At 39.1% G+C, this 14852-nt stretch overlaps 1 protein-coding gene across 1 annotated transcript; it reads right to left on the bottom strand.

Annotated features, from left to right (window-relative positions):
- Nucleotides 1-629: 629 nt before the first annotated feature.
- On the bottom strand, nucleotides 630-13521 carry GJA1 (gap junction protein alpha 1). Its single transcript, XM_042939721.1, has 2 exons — nucleotides 13333-13521; nucleotides 630-3565 (listed from the first exon to the last, which is right to left on the bottom strand). Exon 2 carries the CDS (start codon nucleotides 3547-3549, stop codon nucleotides 2401-2403), a length of 1149 nt encoding a protein of 382 aa, XP_042795655.1. The 5' UTR covers nucleotides 3550-3565; nucleotides 13333-13521; the 3' UTR covers nucleotides 630-2400.
- Nucleotides 13522-14852: the final 1331 nt, after the last annotated feature.

Here is a 14852-nt window from a genome sequence, read left to right as displayed (position 1 = left end):
TGAGATCATGACCTAGGCTGAAGTCGGATGCTTAACTGAGTCACAAAGGCACTCCAATAAATTTTATATCTAAAATTATAGCAATATTATACACTGTCCAAAACTATTCTACTCCCTTTGAATGATTCAGTTGGGTGGGAGGGTGGGGTGTTAGGAATTTCTAAAATCTATTTTTTGTATTTTTCACAATGTCTTTAGGTAGAAGATTCCTAGATCTATTTCATTCTTTTGTCATAGAGCATAACCACACTTAAATGGACTTTGTTCTTAGTCTTTTATCTCCAGGAGGCTCCAGTTTTCAAATTACATCGTCCTTATCTTTTCATGCTTACTTCTCTCATGTACGGATCTACTAAATTACTTAACATTACCTTATTTTAAGCTTTATCGCACATATCGCTAATCTTATATTCCAAATCCAACACTTATGTACTTTATCTTCTCTTAGTTTAACAAATACCCAAAACTGTTATCAATGTTGCACTGAACCTAGCTAATGATGTTGTTTTTAAAGACTCCTGAAGTTTGTGAATCTTATTTGCCTAAATCATCAAAACTAATGGAAATGTCTTTGATAATTGTGAATAGATGCAATAAAAGTTTTAAAAATCACACAGGATATAGATTGCTCTCCTTATACTAAATTAAAACTTTATTGAATAAGGAACACTCTCCAGAACACATGATCTGATGGACAAGGTCTACATTACATGCAACGAAGCTGAACGTAACAGTAGTTTAACATGGAATGTCAAACCAATTAGTATTTTTCATTGTACAAAATTGTTTACGTAGCTGACACGCAAGAAGAAAAGTATGATGCTCTGCATTTTCATGAATCATCTCTGATGAGTTTTAAGAAGACATTTGAAGAAACTGGTAGATTTCTTTAGGGTAGATTTCAAATAAATTAGTTACATGTGTACTACTGAAACCTCTTGTCAACCTCTCTTGCATTCCAAATAAAGTCTTAGTGCAAACATCAAAGTTGCTGGTCACTCCAAAAGACTGTCAAACTCATAACAGAATACAAGTTCTGAACTAATGTGTATTAAGTAGGACAAAACCAAGGATACCAGTTACTGCGAAATTCATTTAGGCACACTTAAAAGCCCACTCTAAGCATTTCTTCTAAGTGTCTCACATTAATTACTAAAGCCTGTTTACAGTACTAAAATTCTATCATTCAAGCATTCATGATTACACTTCAGAAAAAGAAAATCATTCATTTCAGCAATAGCATTACTGCTATATTCTAAAAAAAGAGAAAAAGGAAAAAAAATCATAATTAACAATACCAGTATCCATAATAGGATACATGGGGGGGGAAAAAAAACCACTTAGGGGGAAAAAAAAGTGTGCTTTACTTGCACAGCAGGAATTATAGAATGTAAACACCATATTGGCCCACACCACAAAATCCATGAGAAAGGCTCAAATTTGAACACTGTGTATGCATTATTTTCAAATCTGTATTTGTGAGTTTATACTGCATCTGCTTGTACCAATATATGACGAATAAAACACACTCTTCCACACACTTACACATATAAGTGATTGTTAAATATTGAGCATGGCTTGCTTCCCTGACTCTAATTCAAAAAATGTTAAGTGACATCCCAACTGTTTTCAAAATGTTTACAGAAACCACTAAATGAATGTGAATAGTAGCTGAGGAATGATGAAACAGTGATGGCAGTTACATGTCACAACTAGATGTAAAAGAAATAATGTCCATATGACTGGCCGAGATTTGAAAATGCGATGGAAAGTCTCTTTCTGTGGGCCTCGTCTGGACTTTTAACTGATACCAAGAATAACAAATATAGTATCTCAAGTCCACTGACACCTGGAGGGTCAGGCCTAGAAAGCTTACCTTCAAAGTGCAAATTTTAACAATGGAATGTTTTAGCAGGGACATAAGGACAATCCTCCAACTTTTTCTTGATAAAAAGAAACAAGATGTCCAGGAAGCATTTTTTTTTTTTTTTTTCCTGGTCAAAGTTATTTCAGTTTCATGGTAGAATAAAAAAAGTATTTATCCAAAAATATCACCCACTCTTTCACATACACAGAACTATTCTTAGGGGTGTGTGGGGGGAGAAAAAGCCCTTAGCTATGTATCACCTAATGCAACTTATATTTAGAACTACAGTTCTTTGAATCAACTACATTAAATACCAACATGTACCTCCCTTATCCCCTCCCTCTCCACCCACCTATCCCAAATACCCCCAATGAACCTAGGTATTCTAATGTCTTTGTGTTTTCTAAGCCTCATGAGGAAGGCTGTTGAGTACCACCTGCAATGGAACAAAATGAACACCTAAGGTGCACTTTCGACAGCACCTTTTCTCTTCTCCACAAGTGAGCGGAATCTCGATGCTCTTAAGCCTGGATCTAGATCTCCAGGTCATCAGGCCGAGGTCGGCTGCTGGCACGGCTGCTGGCTCTGCTGGAAGGTCGCTGGTCCACAATGGCTAGTGGTTGCAGTTCGTGCCCAGTAGCTAGTTTTTTGGAATTCTGGTTGTCATCAGGGAAATCAAAAGGCTGTGCATGGGAGTTGGAGATGGTGCTTCCTGCCTGCCCCATTCGATTTTGTTCTGCACTGTAATTAGCCCAGTTTTGCTCACTTGCTTGTTTGTTGTAATTGCGGCAGGAAGAATTGTTTCTGTCTCCGGTAACCAGCTTGTACCCAGGAGGAGACATGGGTGAGAGGGGAGCAGTTGGTGAGGAGCAGCCATTGAAGTAGGCATATTTCGGAGATCCACATTCTTTTGAGGGGCTCAGTGGGCCAGTGGTAGCATGGTAAGGATCGCTCTTCCCCTTCACACGATCCTTAACACCCTTGAAGAAGACATAGAAGAGTTCGATGATGTTCAAGGCAAGAGACACCAAGGACACTACCAGCATGAAGATGATGAAGATGGTTTTCTCTGTGGGACGAGAGAGGAAGCAGTCTACTTGATGAGGGCAGGGATCTCTTTTGCAGGTGTAAACGGCACTCAGGCTGAATCCATAGATGTACCACTGGATCAGCAAGAAGGCCACCTCAAAGACAGACTTGAAGAGGATGCTGATGATGTAGGTTCGCAGCAGGCCCCCTCGCATTTTCACCTTGCCGTGCTCTTCAATACCATACTTGAATTTCTTGATTTCAATCTGCTTCAAGTGCATCTCCACATTGACACCATCCGTTTGGGCAACTTTGAGTTCTTCCTCTTTCTTGTTCAGTTTCTCTTCCTTGCGCATCACGTAGAACACGTGAGCCAGGTACAACAGTGTGGGGACAGACACAAATATGATCTGGAGGACCCAAAAGCGTACGTGAGAGATTGGGAAGGATTTGTCATAGCAGACATTTTCACAACCAGGTTGCTGAGTGTTACAACGAAAGGCAGACTGCTCATCACCCCAGGCCGACTCAACCGCCGTCCCCAGTAGCAGGATTCGGAAAATGAAAAGGACAGACAGCCACACTTTCCCTCCAGCGGTGGAATAGGCTTGAACCTTGTCAAGGAGTTTGCCTAAGGCACTCCAGTCACCCATGTTGCCAGAGCACCACCTGAAAAGAAGCAGAAAGACAACTAAATGATATAGACTGCAAATTATTAGTTAAAATGTATAACTGTTTTCAGTCAATAGTCAAAATATTATTAAAGTTCTCATATCTTTCTAGCACATCCCTCCCGCCCCTGCCCCGCCAAAAAAGTGCAAACTCTTCCTGTCCCATTTTCCGCCTGCAAAGATGTCTCACAATTTTCTTGAAGTAGCAACAGAGCCGATGTGCCTGGTAAATTGCAATCTTAACTGGCAAAGATGTTACTTGCTCAACCACTGCCCTACCATGTGACTTGAGAAACTGTCTATGCTAAGTGCCTCTGCTTATTTTATCCATCTGATAAGTGACAATAGTTCTCGCCAGATAGGCTTGTGTCTGGATGCATGCCTTAGCAAAATGCTGATGGATGGTATTCGAAAAGTATGGGTATTTAAGAACTGAAGTAAGAACACCCATGAACACATTTATACACAAGCTATTTCCAAACCTTAATGCTATTATACAGCATTTTATTCCTAACTACTCTGAAATGTTTCACCTTGCTATTTCAAGTGTAATTTGTGTATATTCTATATTACGGTCATTTATACTTGTTTCTTCTTAAGCAGTGATTTATGTGGTCCAAAAGTCTGTCTTCTTCCCAGAGAAAAGTATAGTGTACTAAAATACACCATTTTGACACACTGTCATTATATGCAGGGCACTTCTTTCAAAAAAGCAAAGAGTAAATAAATGCACATTACATTTCAAGTAAAAATTCAATTTGTCTCACTCCTATTAGACCACTTTAAAGTGTTATCTCTAGCAAAAATGATTGGTTTTCATCTTTTGATTGCTGTACACTTTCAAGTTCACTTACCAGGCTTTGGGCCCTCAGCCGATATACTAGATTTAACTTCCTATCAATAGCTAGATATCTTAAGCCTAGCACTTCCCCATTGCTGGGGGTGAGAAATAGATCCAACTCTGTAGAGATCTCAACATGGATCCCAAAAGTTATTTATATAATTCGATTCATACCTCTGTCAATAGCTCCTTCAGTTAATTGATGAAAGTTGAGCTCTTAGGGGTATAGGAAATATTTAACTATTACTAGAGCCACAAGAAGACTTATGATCCCAAGGCCAAGGATTTCTAGGGCACCACACTGGTTTTAAAATTATAATAAAGCTGGATTAAGGCTAGAAATGTTCTCACGCTTTCATACAATCTTAGCAAGGGCTGAAAGCTGGGAAGAAATGAGTAACATTACACGTGGCAGGCATAGAGAATACAGTCTAATTTTCACCAGAGTAGTAAATGGAGAGTTACAAAAGTAAGAAGAGCTCAAAGATTATTTAATAATCAAAAACAAGCTAAGCAAAGTCTTTCCAGGAACTTCCTAATAAATTTTAAACAGTGTAACTGAAAGTAGGATTATATAGGCTTCTTAGAAATAGAAATATGTTCATTATCTGAATATAAAAGCTTCTCATCTGGAATTGAACTATGAGCCACTTTCTCCTTGTAGGAAGTTAATGAAATCCAAGGGAGTCGTCTTCCCCACCATGCAACATTACAGTGCCATCTAATGCCTATCCCTCCAAGGGAAGTGAAGAAATGAAATGGAAATCTGGCTTGGGATTTCCCAGATGGAACAGAGACGGCAGATCCGTAAAATGAAACTATGTGCCAGCTATCTAAATCAGCAGTCGATGGGTATCTTTGATGGCAAGAATGCCAAAGAATGCTGAAGGAAGACGGGGAAGTGGGTAGGCAGATCACAGAAGTAATGCTTTTCCGAGGGTCATTAAAAAGGGGGCTTCCCTTCCACTTTTGGGAAGGGCCATTTTAGATTCTGAAGTGACACGTTAGACAGTGAAGCTGATGTATGGAAAGAGCAGTCAAAAAAGAACAAAGGGAAAACAAAAAACAAAAAAACAAAGGCTTATAAGGTTACAAAAAGAGTTAGAGTCCAGGGGAGGCTCAAAGTGATAGGAGTAATTTAGCTTTGATGGACAGTTTAATGGTGAAGAGAACATAGAAAAAAAACTACAATTTAGCAGAAAATAGTACACTGGGAATGAAGAAGTACAGTCCATGAGGGTCAAACAAACAAAACAGAATTTTTGGAGCTATATCAGTAGATAGTTTCTATGTGATGATGTGTAAATTGGCCTTAATTCTGTTTGCAGAGAATTACAATATTTTGCCAGTGTCATCTGCTTTTGCTCAATACTCCAATTGCCGGGGGAAAGGGGGACCACAAAAACAATCAACTATAAAATGATAAACTGTCTGCAAACATCTCATCATACTCACCCAATGATGGAGCTCAAGACAAACTTAACATGTTTAGATATTACCAGGCACACTGAAAAGTTGTCATCTTGGTCAGTGCTTCATCATTATTCAAAGTAAAATATGATTATGTAGATGCTTGTGGAAATTAAGTACTATACTAAGTTCCAGTACATATTATGGAAAATAAAACTCAACTTTCATGTAATTCTGAGATTCCCAAAAACAACCCCATAGTGCAACAGTATGTGAAATGGGTCACTGGGCAGTTCACTAGGTAATAGTTCTTTATTAATACACCAGCAACTTAATTGCAAAGTTGTCTTTTCTTTAAGCACCCACGCAGTTGTCATTTGCATTAATGAGTTATACTCTTTCATCTGAATAAGATGAATTATCCAATTGGACACCCAGTATCCTGTAACCTGTCATTACCACTCTCACAGAGACCATCAGATAATGTTTAATGCGATGGCTTATAATGCTTGTGATTTTCAAGGAGAGGTAACAAAAATAGTTACTTTTTCTGGTAGTTGTTCACTTTGTTTTGAGTCAAAAGTTCTATCAACTAGTTGACCCTCTACCCCATTAGTATTTTCATTTTTCCAAATCTTAGTTAAAAAATTAATATTTTTTAAATAAAGAATGGGCATAATTATGTTTACTGAATCCCTGGCATTGATTTACAGACTGTATACCTCATTCATATTTACCATCGTAAGACAGGTATATTCCTTATGTGATACAGGAGAAAAACACAGGAGCTGAGTGTACTTCATGTATATTCATGCCTTCACCTCTAGGTTCCCAAGCTGGGACTTTATATGTAGAATAAGGTCTAAGTTAAGGAGTTAATGCAAAATTTTCATTAGAAGCAAATGCTTGACAGCAGCTGGATCATCCTTCTTGTCTTCTGTGTACCATGTCAGGTCAGGTCACATTTTTTCCTGTTGCTCTTTATGGCCCTCTAGACTAGAGGCCAAAAGCCACGGGCATCCAAGCATGACCTTTCCAAGGACCCCCTGGACCCTCTGCAGTGGTTCCTGAACCACAATCATTTGGTAACATTTGTTGAAAATATACATTCCTGGCACTCACCAGCCTGACTTAATCTGATTGGGGGGTGAGGGGCAGGAGGGGAGTGCAGGGAAATTAGTTTTTGGTTTTGGTTTTTGGTTGGGTTTTTTCGGTGTTTATTTTCTTTTTTAAAACAAATGCACCAGGTGATTCTGAAGTTTCAGGCCAGGAGGCAAACAATGGTTCCTTGACATTTTTGGTGCTTATTCAAAATATTTAGGATTGGAGAAATGTTAGAAGAGCAGAAAGGAGAAGAAAATCTAAAAAGGCCAAAGGGGTGGTCCGGGATGAGGAGCAGAGGCTCTCTGGGCATCTGGGAACTGAGCTCCCCCTTCACTGAACCACCCTGTGTCACTCTACTTCCATCAGATGCTCCCCAAGAGCGTAAAGATCCAAACACTTGATTCAAAATGAAAAGAAAGCTTCAATTTTAAATTACTTTTGAGTGTCCCTTTTGCCAGGCCCTTAAAAACAAATCACCACGCCAAAGCTGTAGTCAAGTCGCTCCATGTCATTAATGCCCTAGTAATTGTTAGGAAAATTAGAAAATATTTTCATTTTGATTTTAGAGAATTTCACAAGTGACAGCTGTAATGAGTTTAGAGTAGGGACTTAAGTAAAGTTAAATAGGATTAAGAACTAAAGTGAGACTTGATATCGATCACCTTTCAGTGATTGAAAGTAAGCACTTAAAGGAAAAATAAAATCACACGGGCTAAAAATGTGTAAGAAAATGACTATCGAAGTGCCTGATAAAAATCATTTCATAGATTTATCTGGGGGAAAGGGTAATGCAGTGCGTGTGTTTAATATACTAAGACCAAAAAATTTTAAGCCACTCAAGCTAAAATGTAAACGCTCCTGAGGTTTTTAACTTTTCTAAGAACCCCTGTCCCTTGCAGTAAACGTTCTTGACTGAGCTCAGTTGCGACCATTCCTCTACAGTCACAACAGCCAGATGTTCTTTGGTAATATTCATATCCACACATAATTAACATAACTGACATTCATACTGTCAGCAAATACTATAGGCTTTATCTTCCCCCAAAACCCAGACTGACGGAGTCTCCCCACCACTTAGCCTGATCTCAGCCATCATCACCTCCTCAGGTTTCAGGTCACTAGCCTAGTCACCCTGCTTGCCAAACTATTCTCCTCCAACAGCCAGCCAATCTTGAAAGAAAGATCAAGTTGATCTGCCTTGATCAGCTCTGCTCTGTCTACGCAGTTCACTTTGTCACATCTGTAGGTCTCAGTTCTGGTCTCACTTCATCAGCCAGCCCTCCAGTCCTGTCACTTCCTATTTCCCTTTGTCCTGTTTTTGTTTCTTTAATGGTCTTTAGCTCTACTTGACAGGTTTTATATGTATTTACCTGTCTGTTGTTTGTCTCTCTCCAGGACAAGGACTTATTACCGTCTGTTTTCCTCAATCAGAATGCAAGCTCCACAAGGGGGTTTGTCCACTGTGGTCTCCACAGTACCCAAAAAGGCACCAGGTTCCATTCACCAGTCTTGTTGTTTACTACCTCTTTGGGATTCTCTTACATATATCCCAAATTTCTGAAGTTTCAAACTAATTTTTTCTTTACATTAGTTTCATAGTATTTAAAAAAAAAAGTACTGTCAGCATCTCATATGCAGACATTAAATTTTCAAGTGATAATTGCTAAAACAGAAAACTGTCTGTTGAAACAATATGCTTCAAATGACTCCTGAGCAAGCAGTAAGGACTGATGTAAGTAAAAAGGTTCCTTAACAAAGAGCTTCTTGAATTTATTACACAGCACAGTAATTTGGGATTCTTGCAGAACTGCGTCAGGTATCAGAGATGTTTATTCAGTCTATTATGTTGTTACAGGTTAAGATATTAAACAACAAACTTGTGTTGTCATCCCCCTTCTGCTGTATTCTCACTCTGTACACTACGTGGTGAGAATAAATAACACCACAGTGCCGAGAATAAGTAACACCATAGTGTCTTGCCCATTTAAACTTGTTTTTACTTCAAGAATGACAAATCTTGAGGTAGGGCTGGGGCTCTGAAGGGGAAGAGCAGCAGCTGATATTAACCCTGGTTCACATAACACCTCTAAGTAGCCTGAGTCTATGCAGGCATTGAATGATTTGAATCCAGTACCATGGTAAATATTCCCAGTTCATTAAATAATACACAACCTTTGCTTCCTCCTATCTGCAGGATTAGCCTAACTCTGTAGTGTATCAAACCTATTCCATTTAAATACCTATTCTATTTAAAAGGAAGCATACAATTATATTTCCTCAGCTTTCATGTGAGCATAGAACTGTGTAGTTTTGGGGGGGACAGGAGCTACAAGACTTTCTTTCCTTGGTTCCCTCTTCACCACATAGTCAACCTACATCAGCCTCCATAGAACAATGAGATGAGATAGGGGTTGAGGGACTCCAAAGATAGTATGATACCTATCACACAGAGACCCCCCCCCCCCAGTTCAATGGCTACCACTCAACTCCCCCACTAACAGGAGTGCCTCATGGTCACTTTAGGGATGCCAGAAGAAAAACCTTAACTAAGTCAGAAGCTGCAGGCTGAAAGCCATGTTCTTCTACTGTGAGGTGAGACAAAACAAAACACAACTTCTGTAAGTTCTTGGTGTTCTCCTCCACTTACCTCCAAATTGACTATTTTTATTGAACAGCCTGGTTATTTTGTCATCACATAAATACACCATTAGGGTACTCACAAGTGTATTGATTAAGAACAGTCTGTTTTCTTCAGTAAGCACTGAATAAGATAACTCCTGCACATGAAAGCTCATAGTAAGAGCTAATAAAGTTTAGCTAGTATTCTTTAAAAGATCTTTAGATATAGATATAGCTCATTTATTTTATCTTGGAGTATTTTTTTAGCAAAATAGCAGCTAGGAAATGATTAACATTTTCCAAATGGTAATCAATTAGTTTTTAAGATGCTCTTGTAATGATTACAATATTGCTATTTTAGCAATTCCCTACAGATCTAGAAGGAAGAATTTACCCTTTATCAGCTGTTAAGGAAAAAAAGAAAAAAATCATGAAGAACATCTCCTGTCTTTGTTTCTATTTGAAGGCATCTTCCTCAAATAATTAAAAGAGCCATATTCTATAGAATGTATCTAGCTCACAGAAGTTGGTTTAAAAAAACAAAACAAACAAAAAACCCCCATCCCATTTCTACATTACTCTGAATTTTAAACATTCCATAAAATCTGTATTTTCTAGAAATTACTTAGAAAGCTAGGGAAATTCAAATATGGACATTATGGAAAATTTTAAGGCTAAAGTCATTGATATACATATCTCACCATGGTTTGTGTTTTCATTTTGGCAAAAAATAATATGTACATACATAAATGGTGAATTTAGACAGGCAAAGTGAAAAATTTAGGTAGTTATCACAAGGACCCAAAAAACAAAACAAAACAAAACAAAAAAAACCCCCACACAACCACCACCACAGAATTCACACAATTAACCTCCCATGAAGGAAAAACTCTGGGGATTTTTTTTAAACTGGACTTACCTATATTGAATATTGACCTTAATCATAAACACTAGATAACTACTTTTCCCTTCAGAGCTGAACTGGTATCTGTGGATAAGCTCCAAAAATCTATTCAAACAACCTAGAATCTTGGAGGGAAGTCAGAACAGGAAAGGTGGAGTAGAAGGTATTAATCACTGGTGACTTTCCTATCATTCTCTTCCCTCGGGTATCATATATAAAAGGCTCTGAGACTTCATACCAAGCTACACCTCTGGATATTATAAAAGAAAGGAAGGAATGCACTGTATCATGAGTTTCCATCCTTCTCTACGCAGGAATTGGAAACATCTAACTAAGAAAACAACTTTCAGTATCTGAAAACGCACCCTTTAAAGATGCTTGCTAGAGAGTCTCTTTGGAACCTTGTTTCCCGGAGTCAGCAATGAAGGAATCACACGGGAAAGGCTGAGAAATCCAGTGGATGGGGCAGCTGTGGTGATAAATTCTAAAAGGCATTAGAAAAATGTGGAACCTGTTTAAAATGTGAAGAAAGTAGGAGCACAGCAGTACCACTGCATTTTCCACGCAAAGGACAGGTGACAGCTATACCCCTGACTTTGGGAAGTACAAAGCATCACATACATTGCCAGGACAGAATGTACTCCTGTTACTGGTATAATTTCCAGTCAATTCGGCCTACCTAGAAAAATTACACTTCCGAGTTATTTTCTAACCAGTTTATTTCATTATGTGAGATGGAATTAATGAGACTTCTGCATTAATACTGGCTTTTATTTTCAACAATCTTCGTACAGAAAGTAAAAATCAGGCTTCCTTAAGAAATATCTATTCTTCAAATTGCAACGGAACACTTGGTGATCAAGTGTGCCCAATTTTCGGGGGGGGGGGGTGAGATTAAGCATGTTTTTACTACTAACTTGGTTCGTGAAGCAAAAGAAATTAAACTCATTTCCAAATAAAACCAAATCTATTTTACCAACAATTTATAGGTCTCCTCTTCCCACCCCCACTTAGCACTTGTAAAGAGAGATACAGACTTGCCCCAGGGTGAGGGTGAGTGTGAGGCTGGTCAAGGGGAGATTATGATAAACTTTATCAGAAACGCTCAGTAAACATTTGGATGCCTAAGTGGATTTATGGGCAATCCGCTGCTCGGAACTCAAGGTTTGAGTTTCCGAATCCTGTACTGATTCGCCTCTGGACACGTCATTAGCTCTTTCCTCATTTCATTATGCTCCCCCCCCACCCCCCCCCTTCCCATTCTTGGGAAGTTTCGAGAACTTGCAAGAGTTACAAGTGCAATATGAGCACGGTAATCCCCGAGGTACTCAGACTGCTTTACCAACGTTTACACAGTAGGACTCAGAAAAAAAGGGGAGGGGGGGAGAGGGAAGGGAAATTGGATTGACACGTTTAATTGAATTAATCGTTTGCTCTTCTTCTACCATTTGGCACGCAGTCCATCTGCCCCCGCTCTGCTCCCCCTCCCCTTCCTTTTCAGTGGCGGAACGAGGACCTGCGCTCGGTTTGGCTGGTAAGGATTTCAGGGAAATGTCTTAGCAAACCTCTCCAAACCCCGGAGCTCCGGCAGCGCAGGAGCCCGGAGCGAGCCCGACAGATGCTAAGATGGCAGAGGCGCCCCGCGCCACCCCCCACCCCGCCCCTGGGCTCCGCAGAAGCTTTCATTTTTATTTGCTTTTCAGCATTCGCCGGTGCAAATACTTCAAACTGTAGGGTCGCACTAAGAATTTAAACTAATTACTTTGGCCTGTGAAGTGTGAACAAAATCCTTAGCAAGCACCAAAATGCATGGTTGCATTTCTGGATAACAGAATGTGTTACCAATAGAGCATTTAAGGAACTGAACCCTTTAAAATAACAAATCAACATAATCACTGCCTACTGGCAGCACCCAAGCTGCTCCAACCCAAAGTCGCCCCAGAGCTCTGAAGTCTGTTACAGGTTCGGACGGACTTAAGAGGGGCATGAGTCGGGGGGGGGGGGGGGGGGGGGGTGGCGGCTAGCTCCCTTAAGGCGATGTTTAAGAAATTTTATTTTATTTCATATTCTTTCTAGGAGTTTCAGTGTTAGGAGACGGTTTTGAAAATGCATCCTGGCATTCACTTTTTTCTAAAAGTTTCTTCCCTTCAAATGCTTTGTGAGTAACCACCCATTCAAGGGATTTCATCTGCTGAATTGCCAACGTGGTCGAGTAAAAAAGGTGCTTCTCCTAGGGTCTCAAATCTTTCCAAAGTGGTTGCTAACATAAAGTATTTGTTTTAAAAACCTCAATATTACAACTCTGATTTTTATATCTTTTTGTTTACTGAGGAAAATTCTAGGAAGGGACCACGTGGAAGTCAAGTAACCGCAAGGTCTTAACAAAGCACTTTGTTAAGAAGTTTGCTTTGCAGGGCTATAGAACATCAATCAAGATTTACATATGAAAAAGCACACAGTGTAGAATTCTATAGCAAGCACGCTAAGCAAATTTGCACTTTGATTTTTGTGATGTTGTCAGTCAAATCCCCAACCCAGGCCACCCCCCCCCCCCACCCCAAGTTACAAAGCACCTAGACTATTATCGACTCCAGAAAAAAGAAAAATTATACTCTAAAATGAAGAACCAAATATCCAGTAAACTAGTGCTTCATTCCAATTGGAAAAGTTTGAATCTTATTTTACCTGTTGCATTGTTAGGAACTTTTCAACAGTCAAGAAAATAAATACTGAACGCTCAATTTTAAATTTAAAACTACAGACACATTTTCAAGTTCACCATTCCATTTACAGTACCATATCAAAGCTCCATTTAATAAATTTTCAAACTTTAGAAAACTTTTACTTAGAAAAAGAAACGAACAGGTAAAGTATTTTTTTAACTTACTCTTTCTCTTAAAAGAAGTAGGCACGCCAAGTGATTGAACTCCTTGGAGGATGAAGTAAAATGAAAAAGCAAGTTCAGGCACTCAGACCTGTCTATTTAAAGTTTAAAAGTCTGCTGCTGCTTGGTACTTTCTTCACTCCTTCCCCCTAATGAAAGAAAAGTGCTGATACCTCGTAAAAGCTTTTTTCTAATTGGAGCACAGAGCTTTTAAAAGTTTCAAGCCACTGACTCAACGAGGAGGAGGGGCTGAAGAAGGGGAGGGGCAGAGGAAAGGCGGGGAGGAGAGTGGAGGGGAGGCCGGTGGACGTGGAAGGGTTGGGGAGAAAAGGCACTGAGGAATAGCCAGGTTGAGATCAAGTTGTAGTTTAAATTTGCTGACGAGAAAAATGGAAGAGCATTAGAGGCGTGAATGTCACTACTTGTAGTTACTCTTTATAGATAGCAATTACTGGTTTTAGTGCTTGTTTCACCAAAAGTCCAGGGATAATAAAAAGTTCTCTATAATATTACAATCTTTTCTAAAATTATATATATTGCATGTTTTGTGTTGCAGTAAATAAAAATGGTGGAACAGAGTATAGCCAGTGCAGACTTGTTTCATATTGGCCAAGGTGTGTGAAGTTAAAGGTGGGTGTGGGTTATTTGATGATCTAATTCCTTTCCTCTTAAGTGGGGACAATTAACAAAGGAAATGGTGGGATGGGAGACAGACATTGCAAAAATGAATATACATGGTGGTATGCTCATCCCAAATCTACCTTCCAACCCCCCTCCCCCAACTGCTTTGAATTTTTACTCTTTCCTTCAGTGTAGCAAAAACTATATTTATAACTGTATTATATATAAAATATTTTAATTTTGAAATTGTGGTATCTGACCTGTATCAGATCTTTGAGGAACTGAAAATTTATAGTATCTCGGTCCCATTCATGGCAACACATTAAAAATCAATATCTTCTGTAGTGAGATGTCAGGATTTTTTTTTTAATGAAGTACTCATATGGTAAGTTGGCATTAAGTGGGTCCCCAAATTATTGACCCTCCTGGTGGCCATCTCCCTCTCCTAAACGCACTGTAGAGTTTTCTGCCCAATGACAGTAAAGCTGTGCATATAATTTTTGTGTATGTGCATAGAATTTTTATGTGATTTTCCTCCACTTCTATGGCCTTCCCTCTTTGGCGCTCTGCATTAATGTTTATAATAACCTGAGTCATGTTGCCTCATTCTTAGAGTGGATAGCTCTTTTGAGGACTCCCCAGATGCCATACCAGAGGGCTGTGGTAGGACAATTCCCCATAAACAGGCTTCAGTGATGCTCCTGAAGTTGGGCAGGGAAATCTCTTGGCCATTATTTTCTGGAAACAAAGCAAACTCATCCAGCCTTGATATTCCTTACTGTTTTCTCAGTAATACGAATACCAAGAAAAAGGAGATGAGAAATATTTCTTGACAGATACATTTCCCTAAATATACTTTCATTAAAATGATTAGAAAACACCTTTTGAAATGTTGTAGTTTT

The sequence above is a fragment of the Panthera leo genome, chromosome B2 (assembly GCF_018350215.1).
Source record: "Panthera leo isolate Ple1 chromosome B2, P.leo_Ple1_pat1.1, whole genome shotgun sequence".
Classification (NCBI taxonomy): Eukaryota; Metazoa; Chordata; class Mammalia; order Carnivora; family Felidae; genus Panthera; species Panthera leo.
Note: the sequence above shows the minus strand (reverse complement) of the source record. Positions and strands in the feature narration are given on the sequence as shown.